Source organism: Anser brachyrhynchus (genome assembly GCF_964034855.1).
Source record: "Anser brachyrhynchus genome assembly, chromosome: 5".
In the NCBI taxonomy this organism is placed as follows: Eukaryota; Metazoa; Chordata; class Aves; order Anseriformes; family Anatidae; genus Anser; species Anser brachyrhynchus.
In genome coordinates this window covers 20,090,604-20,103,518 of record NC_137699.1, presented here as the reverse complement: position 1 = coordinate 20,103,518, position 12,915 = coordinate 20,090,604, and the positions used below count along the sequence as shown (strand labels likewise).

General features: G+C 56.0%; 1 protein-coding gene across 7 annotated transcripts in view; it reads right to left on the bottom strand.

Annotated features, from left to right (window-relative positions):
• Positions 1–12,915, bottom strand: part of SLC25A22 (solute carrier family 25 member 22) — a 47,191-nt gene that overhangs the window by 18,888 nt on the left and 15,388 nt on the right. For 4 of the 7 annotated variants that reach the window (XM_080593885.1, XM_080593880.1, XM_080593884.1 and 1 more), the window contains exons 2-3: positions 5,744–5,859; positions 1,252–1,377 (exon numbers count right to left, since the gene is read on the bottom strand). In XM_080593885.1, the coding sequence (XP_080450011.1) occupies positions 1,252–1,377; positions 5,744–5,763 (146 nt within the window). In that variant the 5' untranslated portion in view covers positions 5,764–5,859. Of the gene's footprint in view, positions 1–1,251; positions 1,378–5,743; positions 5,860–9,729; positions 10,182–12,915 lie in introns of those variants that run through there. The other 3 variants (XM_080593882.1, XM_080593881.1, XM_080593886.1) reach the window with 3 other exon arrangements.

Sequence of the window (12,915 nt, the reverse complement as noted above, 5' to 3'; positions counted from 1 at the left end):
GCAACCTGCCGCGCGGCTGTAAGGCCTGAGCATCACTCCCAGCCCCCTGAGCTGCAGCAGGGACACGGAGCCAAGCCTTGCTCCCTTCCTCTCCCCTGGAGAAGGGAGCTAGGTGCCAGCTAAAAGTATGCGGGGCAATGTGTGGGGCAGCACAGCCGAAAGCTCAGCTCTCTCTGGCTCCTCAGGGCTGCTTCAAAGTGTCTTTGGCTCTTTCAAGGGAAGATTTATATAATTTATTTCATCAACCAATCCCAAGCTCCCCTGATGCTAAAGGTCTTTGTAGCTGAGCAGAACCAAACTCCTGCACAATTACAAGTCACCGGCTAGAGCAAGGAGGCCCAGAGACTAAAATGGTCAACGCAGAGAGCTTTTCCTTCCCATTCCCACTCTGCTCCAAAATCTCCTGGGCAGGGAAGAGGAAAATAACCGGTGTGGAAGAGCAGGGAGCAAGTGGCACTGCTTCTGAACAAAATGGCGGGAGGATAGGACGCACATCTTCAGTCCCAGACCCCTCTCTCCCCTCAATGACACCATCAGTTTTTGAAAAGCAAGGCCTGCCTCTGGTTCCTGAGCTAAAGCAGCTTGTGCGAAGGGCAGCGCACGCTCCCACGGCAGACACACGGCCCTAAGCACCTCACAAACCACGGGGGAATTTGGAGGGCTGAATGCATTTGTGCCTCCTTTTCCTACAGACTGCAGCACGATTTTTTGGACACAAGACTGATGGGGTACTACAATAACCCATCACCCCAATACCCTCCACCACCCGTGAGCCTTCAGAAGGGCCGCATTGCGGTGCTCTAGACCAGGAATGGGTTACTCTTTCCTTTTCAAAGCTGACAGCAAAGGGAAGGATTGTTACCTCTAATCTGACAGTCACAGAAGTGGAAGAGAGCCAGAGACTCCCTCGTGCACCTGGCTGTGGCTCGGCAGAGAAGCGAACCAGGGTCCTTGTGCTTTGGTCCTGAGCCCCCCCTGCCCTTTTGGGTGGTGCTGACAAGCAGAGAACACGCTGCTCCCAAGCAAGGGACACAAATAGCCGTGCCCTCAGCAGAGATCTCACCTGCTGGGCTCAGCAGCCGGAATAACTGCTCTGTTTGTTCTAGCACAGCTTGCTTTGAGATGGTCCCCTGGCTTTCCTGGGGAACACCGAGTTCCTAGAAATGCCGAGCTCACCTGGCAGAGGTAACAAGGTGGAAGGATTCCCCACCAAAAGCCCCGGGGGCAGCTGCCCGTGGACGCAGTACTCACATGCTGGTGTACATCCGCTGGCCATTCTGCTGGTTCTGCAGGCGAGTTTTTGCCAGGTCAATGGGAAATACGCAGGTGACCCCGATCAGCCCAGCTATCCCTCCATTGATCAGCTTGGCAGGTAAACTGCGAGGGGACAAGACACAGAAAGAGATGTCTTAGTGCTGGGACAACGCCAGGGGAGGGAAAGAGGAAAGAACGTGGCTCTTCTGCGTGACCAGACAATTTACACTTCGCTGGGTGATGAGGCTGCCCACCTGAAACCCACGGAGCAAAAGCAAGGCAAAGCTGAGCCCTTGCTGTGCAGAAAGGAGGAGAGGAAGGGAGCACGCAGCCCCAGGACAAACTGCTGCTCGGTGAAGTGGGAGCCAAACAGCTAAGCCACGCATCGCTAAGAGCAAGGAGAAACCCCGTCTCGCTGTTCCCCTAGCTTCCAGGCAAGACGAAGCATCCTCTGAGCTCTTCCTTTAAGCCACGCGGGGGAACAGGATCTGACCTGGTCCCCAGTCTCAGGGATGTCTGTCAAACCTCACAGTCACTGACGGGTGGGACAGGGAAGGAGAAGTGGTGCTCCCCAAATCCAGCCCTTCTCCCTGCCTCTTTCCCTGCCCAACGAGCTGCTGAGCACCAAACCCCAGCGAGCTGTGCTGGGAGGCATCCAGAACTCATTCCTGGAAGAAGGAGACGGGGTCCAGGTAGAGCCCTTACTTGGCTCAGGAGAACGCTGCCCACGAGGAGAGCTGGGCCCTAGGCTATGGGCTGCACAGGCACAAGGTTAAAAACGGCATTCACGCCAGCCCTGAATGTCATGAAACCCAGGATTAGATCCGAGTGCCAGGGAGCCAGGAACTGGAAGTTCCCCAGGACCCAAGGGTTTTTGCTGCCTCCAGAGGAAAGGCAGAGTGCTGGCCGGTCCTCCGTGCAGACAGACTTCAGTTAGGGCCTGATGGCATCCGACCCGCAGGTTTACCGGCAAGTGACTTCCAGCCCTGCAATCAGATACAGGTCTAACGAGAGGTTCGTGACACGTCAGCTGCTCTCGTTATGTGGGAAAGAGCGCGGCAGAAGCGCAGCCGGCTGCGGATCCACGAGGCTGTTTCCAGACCCGCCGCCGGGAGGAAAAGACACCAGTGGCAGAGGCACTCGGCGGGCTGCCCCAGCACACCCTGATGTGGAGACGTGAGTTCGTCCTCCTCAGGGACATCAAAACCCGGCTGGGTGCACGTGCTTCAAAGACACGGGGCTTTTTCCACTCGCCTTCCTGTTCCCAGGGGGAATTCCTGGAATCCGCAGGCGGCCCAGAGTGAGCAGCAGAGCAGCGCAACACAAGTTCCCAGCAAATTCAATTACTCCAAACGGCCAGCCGGCACTTACATGCTCGATAAACCACTGTGCACAGAGACAAAGGAAGCCTGTCTGAGTCAGCTCCCTCCAATAAAGCAGGGGATATGGCTCCCTGGGCACGGGATGTGTCGGATATTAAACCCACGGCTGGCAGCAGCCCTGGATTGCAGCTGGGCGAGCGGAACGCATCGCACAACACGATGACCTGCGAAACTCAGGGCGTGGAGACTCCGGGCTGCTACATGAGATCTCGCTGGGGGGAGCAGACAAAAGAGGGATGGGATAAGAGAAGTCTTGCCTGCAAGTGCTAAGCAGGAACTTGGCGCTCCAGGAAATTCCTTCCTGCTCTCTGGCAGCGAGAGCTCCTTCCTCCTCCCCACATGACGTGCACGCGCAGCCCCGGGGCTGGCACAGCTGGAAGAAGAGGTGCCAAGGATGGGCAGGCAGACCCAGGCTCAGCCCACATCCAGAAGCAAGACGGTGCTGACTGAGATTAAATCAAGCACAGCGTGTTCGAAAGCCAGGCCCGAGTCAGCGCATGAGCTCAGCGCTGGGCCAGACTAAGATCTCACCAGCCTGAGACTGCTGCCTCAGGGATCTTTGCACCACGGCTGGAGGAGGGAATAGACGTGCCTGCAAACTCCTGTGCTCGTTTTGTCTCAGGGCATGGGAAAATTTCAAGCAGTAAGCAAGCTTCACAGCGTTCTCCTCATCTAACCCCCAGTTACACTGAAAGGGGAGGTTACGGACCAAATAAAAGCGCAGCAGGATGGAAGCTGCATTGGACAGGAGGCTATTTCAAGAGAGGATCACATCAGCCTCCCCAAATTCAGCTCTGAATTTACTGCTGGCAGGTTACAAATGCTACCCATAACTCTTTCCAGCCTCAGTGCTGTCACCACTTCTCTAAGTGTCTCTGAGACACCCGGGGCAGGCAGATCCTTGCCTCTCTCCACCTGTTCCAACAGTGAAATCATCCCAGGGTTTACATCAGGTGGGAGCGAGGCACAGGCACATGGCAAACATCTTGCCTGCTGGCACACTGGGTGCAAAAGATTCACTGATTTCAGCGCAGACCCCAGCACAAAAGGGGGACAGTTTGATAAACCTGGGCAAGCCAAACACCTGGGGCAACACAGGCTGCAGGGCTGCACAGAGCTTCTCACCCTACCTGTGGACGACAAATCCTTGCTCGAGCCTCCCGCTGCATCTGCACCCAGGCATGCAGGTTCCCCCGCGAGCACTGCAGAGGGAGACCGGTGCAGACAGCGTGTGGTGGTGTCTGGTGAAACCCTCAGATAAAGTTACACGAGCACAACTGCGGAAATGCAGTGCCCTTGATCTCACCTTGCAGCAAAGTGCTGCTGTCGCTTTTGGCCTTTTGGTGTTAAGCTCATTTTGCTTTAGCATGACGACAGGATGGCAGACCTGTGTTGCAAGGGAGGAGGTGTTCGGTGTGTTATCCAAGCTTAGAAGGATGTCCTCAGCTTGGCTGGCCGTGACTGCTACAGACTCATGGTCCCACAGACGGCAGGGACGACCTGAGCAGGAAAAGGTAAAGGAATCGGGGCACAGAGAGGAACCTGAAACCAAGGATCAGACAGAGCTGGGCACCACAGCTGAAGCAAAAGCTTTTTCCTTTATGACTAAGTCACTCCATGTTTTACCTTGGTGCTCTCTGCTCTCTCCCAGGATGAGACTACCCCGTGCTCTCTCTCCTTTTTTATCTTCTACACAGCCCCTGCCTCTCACGGCCCACGTGCACAGCGCTTAGTGCAATGGAGCTAACACAGGCTAGCACGTGAATAAAGCCACTCGCTCAGTTTTACGCTAGAAGGGAGAGAGAAACATCCCACTTCTCCCAGGGCTCCCCCTGAGCCCTTCTAACTAGTCCCTGTAGCCAGCAGGCTTCTGTTCACACTGCCAGGAGGCTATCGGGAGGCTGGAGGAGACCTTACAGGACACCTCCCCTTCCTTCAGAATGGCCAGGGACATCTGCTTTCGGTGCTCTGCTGAGGCTACCAGGGACAGGCACCCGTCAGGCTTCACGGAGGTGAATCTCAGCGTGCCCTTCGTTGGCATAAGAGAACGCCACGTGCTCTCCAGATTGGGTAACTGGTGGCAGGCAAATCTAGGCACAGGAACACTGCAGTGCTGCCTCGTTATCAGCGCAGCTCAGGACTGCCTTCAATTGCAGGAGGAAGGTGGGCAGGAAGATATCATAATCATGGCAAACCCTAAGAAGGGGCAGCCCTCTTTCCTTTAGCCTTCAGCTGTTACCAAATCCCGGTCCTCTGTCACCAGGCCTCATTCCCCCACTGATCCAGACTACCTGCTTCCCTCCTGTCCTGAGCTAATAACCTGGAAAGGCAAATATCAGAAAAAGGCGACAAAAAAAACCAAACACAACAAAACGAGAGGAATCCCATGGCAGACAGGAGTCATTCATCTTGGACAACTTCACAAGCAGCAGAAAGTTCAACCCAGCTGTAGCACTGGCACAGATCTTAGTGAGCTAAGGGGACAATGGTGTCTTTTGAGAAAACACATCCCAGTTCATCTCCAGACAGGACTCAGATCCAGCCTTTGCATATGCTGGGACCAACGCTCTTAAGCTCCTGCTGTGCACTTAAGTGCCACCAATTATTGTTGGCACTTCATGTTCCTGCAATCACTCAAGCATTGAGTGGCTTTAGAAGAAGGGCACAAGGCTGCATCTATGCGGACCTTGTACTGACAAGCACTGGATCCGCAGCTGGTCAAGGAGCTGGCTTTGCTCCCTTGATGTCAGCAGCTGAAGTCAGCAGGTCAAGCTGACCTTTGGAAGAGGAAGCAAAAAGCAATGGGCTCATGAAAGGTCAAAAGCAGAGGAGAGAAATAAAAAGCAGTGAGAAAAATAGCTTGAGAAAGCAGAGATGCGACAACATGGCAGACACATACTAAGAGATGGCTGAGGAGAAATAAGAGATGAAAGAAAAAAACGAAGGTAAGAAAGGAGCAGAGAAGAAGTCAAAGCTGTTTAAGGTCGGAAGTGATGCTCAGGTGTTTTTCTCCAACCTCCTGTATCACAAAAGGGATTGAGTTTGAAATACGTCAACAGAAAAATCCAAAGCACAGCCAACAACTTAACATTTTTAAAAAAAGTTACCTGATCTGTTTATCAGCCATTTAATTCCAACTTGATCTTGTTAAGAAATGGATTTGTTCCTTCAAACCGTTCTTTAATTTTTTTTTCAGTTACTTCTTTTCCAGTTTGGTTTCTTCCTGGGAAAGGAGAGAAAGACACCAAAGAGACGAGGTTGAGAACGGGCACTCCTCTTCTCGAAGCTCGGGTCCTACTTGGCAGGGTGAGACAGGCTGAGGAAGAAGTGAGTTCAGAGAGCACCTCGTCTCCTTTGAGAGAGGAGACTGAGCTGCTGACTGGGCTCCTGAGGGAGCCGTATAAAAATACATCCGCATATATATAAATATAGATGCACAACTGGAAGGAAGAGCTGCCAGAGTCGTCAGGCTCCAGCAGCACGTGAGGAAGGGCCGCAGCAAGGCAGTGCCCGAGCTCTGCCTGGCATCCAGGAGAGCGGGGCTCGTCGCCCACAAACACCAGGACCCCCGACCCCAGCCCTCTACAGGTCCACGCAGCCACCCCAAGAGGATCAAATGCCGCTGCGAGACCCCTTTGGCCCTTCCCTCCAGCACACAGACACACCGTTTCTAAAGGACAGAAGCAGAGGAAATATCTCTGCCCTTAGCCTCAGGATTGAAATTTGCCCCTTGACTGCAGATGATTTCCTAAGCCCCACAGGATTTCACTTTCAGCAAGGTGGCTTCCAGGCTGACCCTGCTTCTGCTCTGGAGATGCAACCTGAGGGCAGGAGGCGCTCCTGAGGATAAAAGCTCACTGAAAGCCTAACCCCGGACGCAGGGGGAAGGTAACACACACGGTTCAGCGCTGACCCGCACCGCTCTCTTATGCCAAGTGTCACGGACGGGGCAGAGGGAGAGCACTTGGGCGGCCCCGCAATTTGGCGGTGTGGGACTAAAGCCGCCTTCGGCAGTCCCAAATCCAGCCAAAGCCACGAGCGACCAGCACACAGCTTGCTCAGGAAAGGGGCTCCTCTCCAAAACACTACACGCCAGCCTCACCTGCTACATAACGTTACCTTCCTTCTCTTCCACGGTCCCTCTCCGGAGAGTTTACCTGATCCTAATCTGAGGAAGCAGGGCTTAAAAACGTCCAGAGGTGGGTGAAGCCTGCACTTCCCAAGTGAAAACCGCTTGCGTCTTTCCCTGTGTGCACTGTCACGTCTCCGAGAGCAACTTCCTTCAGGTTAGTTTAATCTGATTCCCTATCGCTTTAACCAGAACAAGACCAAAATACAAAAACAAACACAGGCAGACCAGCTCCAGCTGAAAGCCTGTTGTCCCGGCGTAAATAAGCCCTGAACCATGAAAGCTCACTCGATAACATCTACACCCTCAACGGGATGTTTGTGCTTACTGAGGCAGCGGCTCCGACAAAATGCGCTGGGCGATCCCGACAGCCCGTGGCAGGCTCGGGTGTGCCCCTCCTCTGCGAGCAGACACTAGCACCTGAGAAGCGTTCATCCAGCACCCGGCACAGCAGGGGCCTCAAGGTCCGTGCCCAGGGGATTTTCAAGCATTGAGGGATTTTAACGCACCGAAGTGGAAAGCTTGTTTGAGCTCCGTTTGTGCAAGCACAGCTCCAGCAAATGACCGCTTGCAAAACAAACCCGGTGGGACTGCAAACTCTACCTGAGCGCTCTCCTGTAGCCTCCAGGATTCCCCGAGCCCTTTAAAGGGTGGTGCAGGATGAAGCCCTCGGTGCCCTGTCAAGGAAACTCCTGGGGAGAGCCAGAGCCCAGTCCTTCCCAGGGCAGGAAGGTAACTACTGCAGCCCGAGAGGAGCGAAAACACAGGCCAGGAGGAGAATGCTGCTGATCTTACGGGACAATTAAAAAAAGAAATCCAGGACAACGTCATGCTTTTATCCTAGGGAGGAAAGAGGCACGAGGAGCCTGGAGGATCTGGTACAGGCAGGCCGGGGAAACGAGAGCCGTGAGAGGCCTGCCTTCGAGTGGGAGAGGCTGGGAAACCCCAGCGCAAGGGGGTCCTGAACTGTACGTGCCGTAATTACAGCAACGAGAGCTGCACAGGCGATGAATTACGTGGCGGTAATTCCCTCCTAGAGTGCTGTTAGCACAGCTAGGCGTGGATTAATGCCCCATTACTCGCGCACCACGACGTCCCTTCTCCATTTATTAAAATGATCAAGCAAATTAGTTTTAGAGTGACGTGCCCGGGGAAGCACCTCCGTGCCAGGCAGAGGAGCGCCGTGACAGCCGGCGCTGCCGTGCACACAGCCCGGGAGCCCACTCAACCCCATCTCTCCCTTTCCCAGCTCCCAAAAACACAGCTCCAGAGTGGGACGGAGGAGCCAGACTGAGGGTACCCCAACACAAACCTGGCCAGCTCTGGATGCATCCGGTCCTCGCAGCTTCTGCCGCTGGAGAAACGGCCCCGTTCTGCTCCCCGTCCTTGTTACACCCCCCACGCTCCTCCTGTAAGGTCTTCTCCGGGCGGCCAGCTCTGCAGCCCTCAGACCTGCTGCTGGGGCTGGACTCTGAACCTTTGTGTCTCCTTGCCTTATCACTCGAAGCAAAAGTGCTTACTCCGGTAAGCATCCCATAATTACATCGTAATTGTAGGATTTACAGCCCAGGCGGGGGCACGGACGGGAGGATCTTCCCCCTCTGCTTCTCTCTAGGCAGGTGGCAAGGGAAGCTGCAGTCGGCTGTTCTCTGCCCGGCCGAGATTTCTGGGGTCACAGAGGGGAGGGAGGAGGCAGAACAAGCAGGGGAGGATGCAGCACCTCTTCCACAGCGCCTGCACGCAGCCACGCCAGTCACCTTCTCACGCCTCCCCCTAACAAGCACGGGATTAACGTGCCGCAGAGCCCTTCTCCCCATATTTTTAAGCACAGCGGAAGACTTAAATCTGGGCTCTGATCAGCAACCTCGATCGCCTGCAGCACCCACAAAGCTTGGATGGGAACAGAGGTGCCACCGCGCTGCCCCGTGGCTGCGTGTCACCACCGCTGTGCCCGCAGCCCTGCCCCCTCCGTCCTGCTCTCCCCCTGCCAGGCCGAGAAAGGCCGATTTATCTGAGCGCACACAGGCTGCCGTTTGGACGGGAGACCTTCAGCCAACGTTATCTGGCGCTGCTGCTGAAAGAAGCAGCCCTGTCCTCTCCCAGACATGTGTTCCCGTCCCCGCTCCCGTGCCAGCACAAACATTTGTGCAGGGCGGTCAGGCAGGGATGACAGAACTCGAGGCCAGCACATGCTGGAGCTGTCACCGAAAGCAAACACTTGAACTACAACCTTGACTTGAAAATAAACAGCAGAAGGGGAAAACAGGACTCCCTGCCACGCATTCCCATTTGTCTCGAGAGCAGACAAAACCCAGCGCCCCAGCCAGAAAAGCCACCAGCAAGGAACGGGGCTCAGAGGGTGAGAGGAGGCGTTCGTTGTGGAGAGAGGACACGGCAACGCGGCCGATCGCTGTCGAGGGAGGAGGAAAAAAGCGATCGGCCACCAGCTCCTGGCAGCCCGGGCACGCCGGATGCAGAGGCGTAAGGGAGAGGAAATGACAAGCTTCGGCCAGCTTCCAGCTGGGAGTTCCTCCCCACGATCCCGACGGGCTGAGACTCACCTTATCTTTACAGGACGCCTGCCAACCCTCAGCACTGTGGCACCGAAGCCTCGGTACCCCCCAGACGCCCTCCGCAGCAGCTGCCCGCTGGGATGCACGCAAACCCCACCCGCGCAGCCGCCGGGCTCTGCGGGCGCTGGCTCTCCCACTCGGTGCTCCGCGACACACCGCGAGCCGCTGGGAGAGGAGAACCCCTCCGGGACCAGCACGCTGCTGTGCTTCACGCTGCAAATGCGTTCGGAGGCACGGACGCCCTGCCGAGTTTTCCTAATGACCGAAGCAGAGGTGCCAGGGAAGATTTTAGGAACGTAAATCGACCCGCGAATACGCTCCGAGAGAAGCCGCTTTCTAGATGTGTGCCGGGCACAGAACACACCAGGGAACCGGCACCGGGAAGTCTCACCCGTGGGGATGCTGCCGACTTGGCTCCTACCTGCCCGCAGGCCCTCAAAAGCAGGGCTGGGCTGAATTTCCCTGCGGCCCCAAGCACGGCACCAGTCCTCGATGAAACACAGCAGCTCCCATGCCGCGGGCTGCTCCCTCACCACCGCGGGCACGCAGCTCTCCGGCTCTGCAGCCCCTCCGTGCCGCGTACCGGCGCTGCAGATGCGAACTCACTCGCCTTGTGGTCAGAAGGGAGCCCGCAGCCAGCCCCGTCCACGCCGAGCCCTCGGAGTGCCAAGCCTGGGGCAGGTCCCCCCTTGGCTCAGGTGAAAGCAGGCCAAAGTCCCCGCGGGGAGGTGCCGCGGGCCCGCCTGCCCCATTGGCTGCCCGCACGGTGGAGGGGGCAGAAAAGAACGAAAGAGCAGCAAACTCTGCCCCAGTACCTGGCCTCCGTGCTCCCTGCAAACTCACCCGTCGGTCTGGACAGCCTCACCATCCCCACGCTGCCCTCTTGGCGATAGAAACGCCTCAAGACACCTCCATCGTGCCGCAAAGAAATTGGCTAGTTTGCTGGAGGTGCAGAACAGCCCTCAGGGTGAGGACACCGCAGAGGGGTTTGGCTTTGCAAACACAAGAAGAGGCAGTACAGATTAACCTGGATGTCCCCAGAGGGGAACCAGAACTCCTGATTAGCAGCAAAGGCCCCTGAACTCTCATTCCTGCTCTTTTGCTGACTTGCTCTTTGCCTTCAGACGGGATTTCCAGCCGCAGCCAGCAGGCTGAGGAACACCCTGTTCTCCAGACGACATTTCAGCTTAGGAAAAACAGGCCACGAACAAACAGTGTTCATCGTCTCAGCAGAGGTGCCTCTGCCTGCTCATCCCCGCGTAGCTGCCCATGCCATCGTGGTAGGAGAGGAGCCACGGCGGGGGAACAGGGGCAGAGTCACAGGGGGCGATCCTACAAACCCCTAGGGCTACGGCCAGGTCCGACGCTCTGCCGCGGAGCGCAGGCCGGGATTTACAAAGCTAACCTTCTACGTTATGGCCAACTCCTCATGCATAAAGGCAAACTCTGTCAGCTCCCCGTGGCTTCGACAGCAGCGTGGACAAAGCAGCACAGGAGCCAGAGGGACACAAGCCCTTTCCACGCGTCTCTGACTGTAAAATTTTTAGTGACACAGCAAGACAAGGCCAGAGCCCAGCAGCAGCAGAGATTCAGGCCCAGCATGTCGCTCGAATACAGCAGTAGGCTCCAGCCTGCGGTCTGCAGAGACCTGCAAATCCATGCCCTGATTCACGGGGATCTTGAAGAAAGCAGCTACGGAGCACCTAATCCGTACGCAGACACAATAAACAAGCTATGGGGAAGCTCCCGGAGGCAATGGTTACCGAAATTCAGTTTACCACGGCCGATGTTATTTTGCAGCTGGAGCAACAAGTGGAAGCAGCAGCTGACTGACAGATACCGAAGCAGCCCAGACATGACCATGCTGGTATTCAGGCAAGTTCACAGCTCGGACATCTTGAGATGACGGAAGTGCTTGCTTGTTGCCAGTGATCCCCCTTCCAAGCGCTGCTTGAGAAATCGTGTAGTCATGCATTGAACTGGTGTGATTCAAACACACTTTCAACCCGTCTCACTCCGGAGCAGTTCTCCATGCCAGCTTTTGTGAAATTACAGCTTCGGGGAAACACGGCGTTAGCTGGAGAAAGAGCACAAACGAACTGAGAAGCTGGAGTGTGGAAGATCAGAGACGGAGCAGGGAAAAGAAGCAAGAACTTGTATGAAATCTGTCCTTTTCACCGTTCTGTGGTGGCCTTGTCCGTAAAGAAAAGGCAGACCCGGAGCCTGATGGCGCAGCCAGACCACTGCTCTGATCTGGAAGGACTCGCTGCACCCTGGGAAACGAAGTGGTGCAAAGCCCTCACTTGGGTGCTCTGCCAAGAGACTGCCAGAGCAGAAAAAAGGTACAAAGCAGTAACTAAAAACTACCAACCAAGGAGCCCAAGGGAAAATCAGGGTTGGATTCGAGCTCACTCAGTAGGAACGAGGCAAACAGGGCAGAGCTGAGGACCTGGGGTGTGAAAGGGCCCATTCATTCCCCACGGGCAACAAAACCCGGGCTCCTGGCTCTCAGCAGATTGCTCTCCTCTGAAAGAACAGGCCTTCAGCAGCCCGGCTGGGAAAAAAAAAAAAAACACCATCTTTTCTGGCCAATTCGTGGCATTACCTCATCGGAGCACCACCTACGCACCCACGGAGCTGTTCCTGTCCAATGCCTTGCAGCGTGTCCTCCTGGGCTGGTGCCAGACCCGAGGCTGCAGCGGGGCCGTACCGCAAGGGCTGTAAATTCAGCCCTGTCTCTTCCAGCCCAGCAGCCAGCGAGGGGCTCCCGGGTCGGTGCCGACACACAGCGGCTCCCGCAGCACGAGGGAAGATGGATGAAGTCGGCGTGTTAAACTCAGCCAGGTCGAGGCCGCTCCTTCCCTCTCCAAACTCACCCGAGCCAGGGAACAGAGAGAGAAGGGAGGGGAAAACCGAGCCAACCTGCTGCGGACGGCCTCTTGTGCGTCCCTGTCACTCCTCGGAGATCTCCCACTTTTACTTTTCCTGTCGTGTCCCCCAGGACGGCCAGGTCCTCCAGCAGACAGAAGCCAGAAGGGCTCCTTCTCTCTGCTGGAGCCTGGGACCTGGTCCCCCGCCCGCTGCAGTGAGAGGGAGCATTACTGCAAGCGCGCACCCTGCTCAATTCTGTCCAATTTCACAGGGTTTCCTTGCCCACCTGCCCGTAACAGCCTCGTCTTCTCACTGGCGCTCCTGCACAGGCTCACGATGACAGGGAAGGGCTCAGGTCTTGACAGCCCGAGCTTACCGGTTCTTGGCAAAGGGGTGAAACAGCAAATGAGGAAAAGTAAGAAGGAGAGAAAAAAATACAAGGGAGAGCTGGATACCTACATCTCTGCTCCAACAGCTGTCTGCAGAAAAAAAGGACAAAGGCCGTGCAAGCACGTCAGCTGCCTTGAGCACCGCTTTTCCTGCTCATCCTTCCCACTCCTGCTCGCTGTAGAGAACGTGGCCCATAATTACTGCAAGCAGGGGAGGAGAAATGCAGGAAACCTCTGTGTGCGTGCTGATCTCGGGTGAAGGGAGCCCCCGAAACGCACAACTCGCTGCTTGTAGAAACAGCCCAGGCTCTCACTAT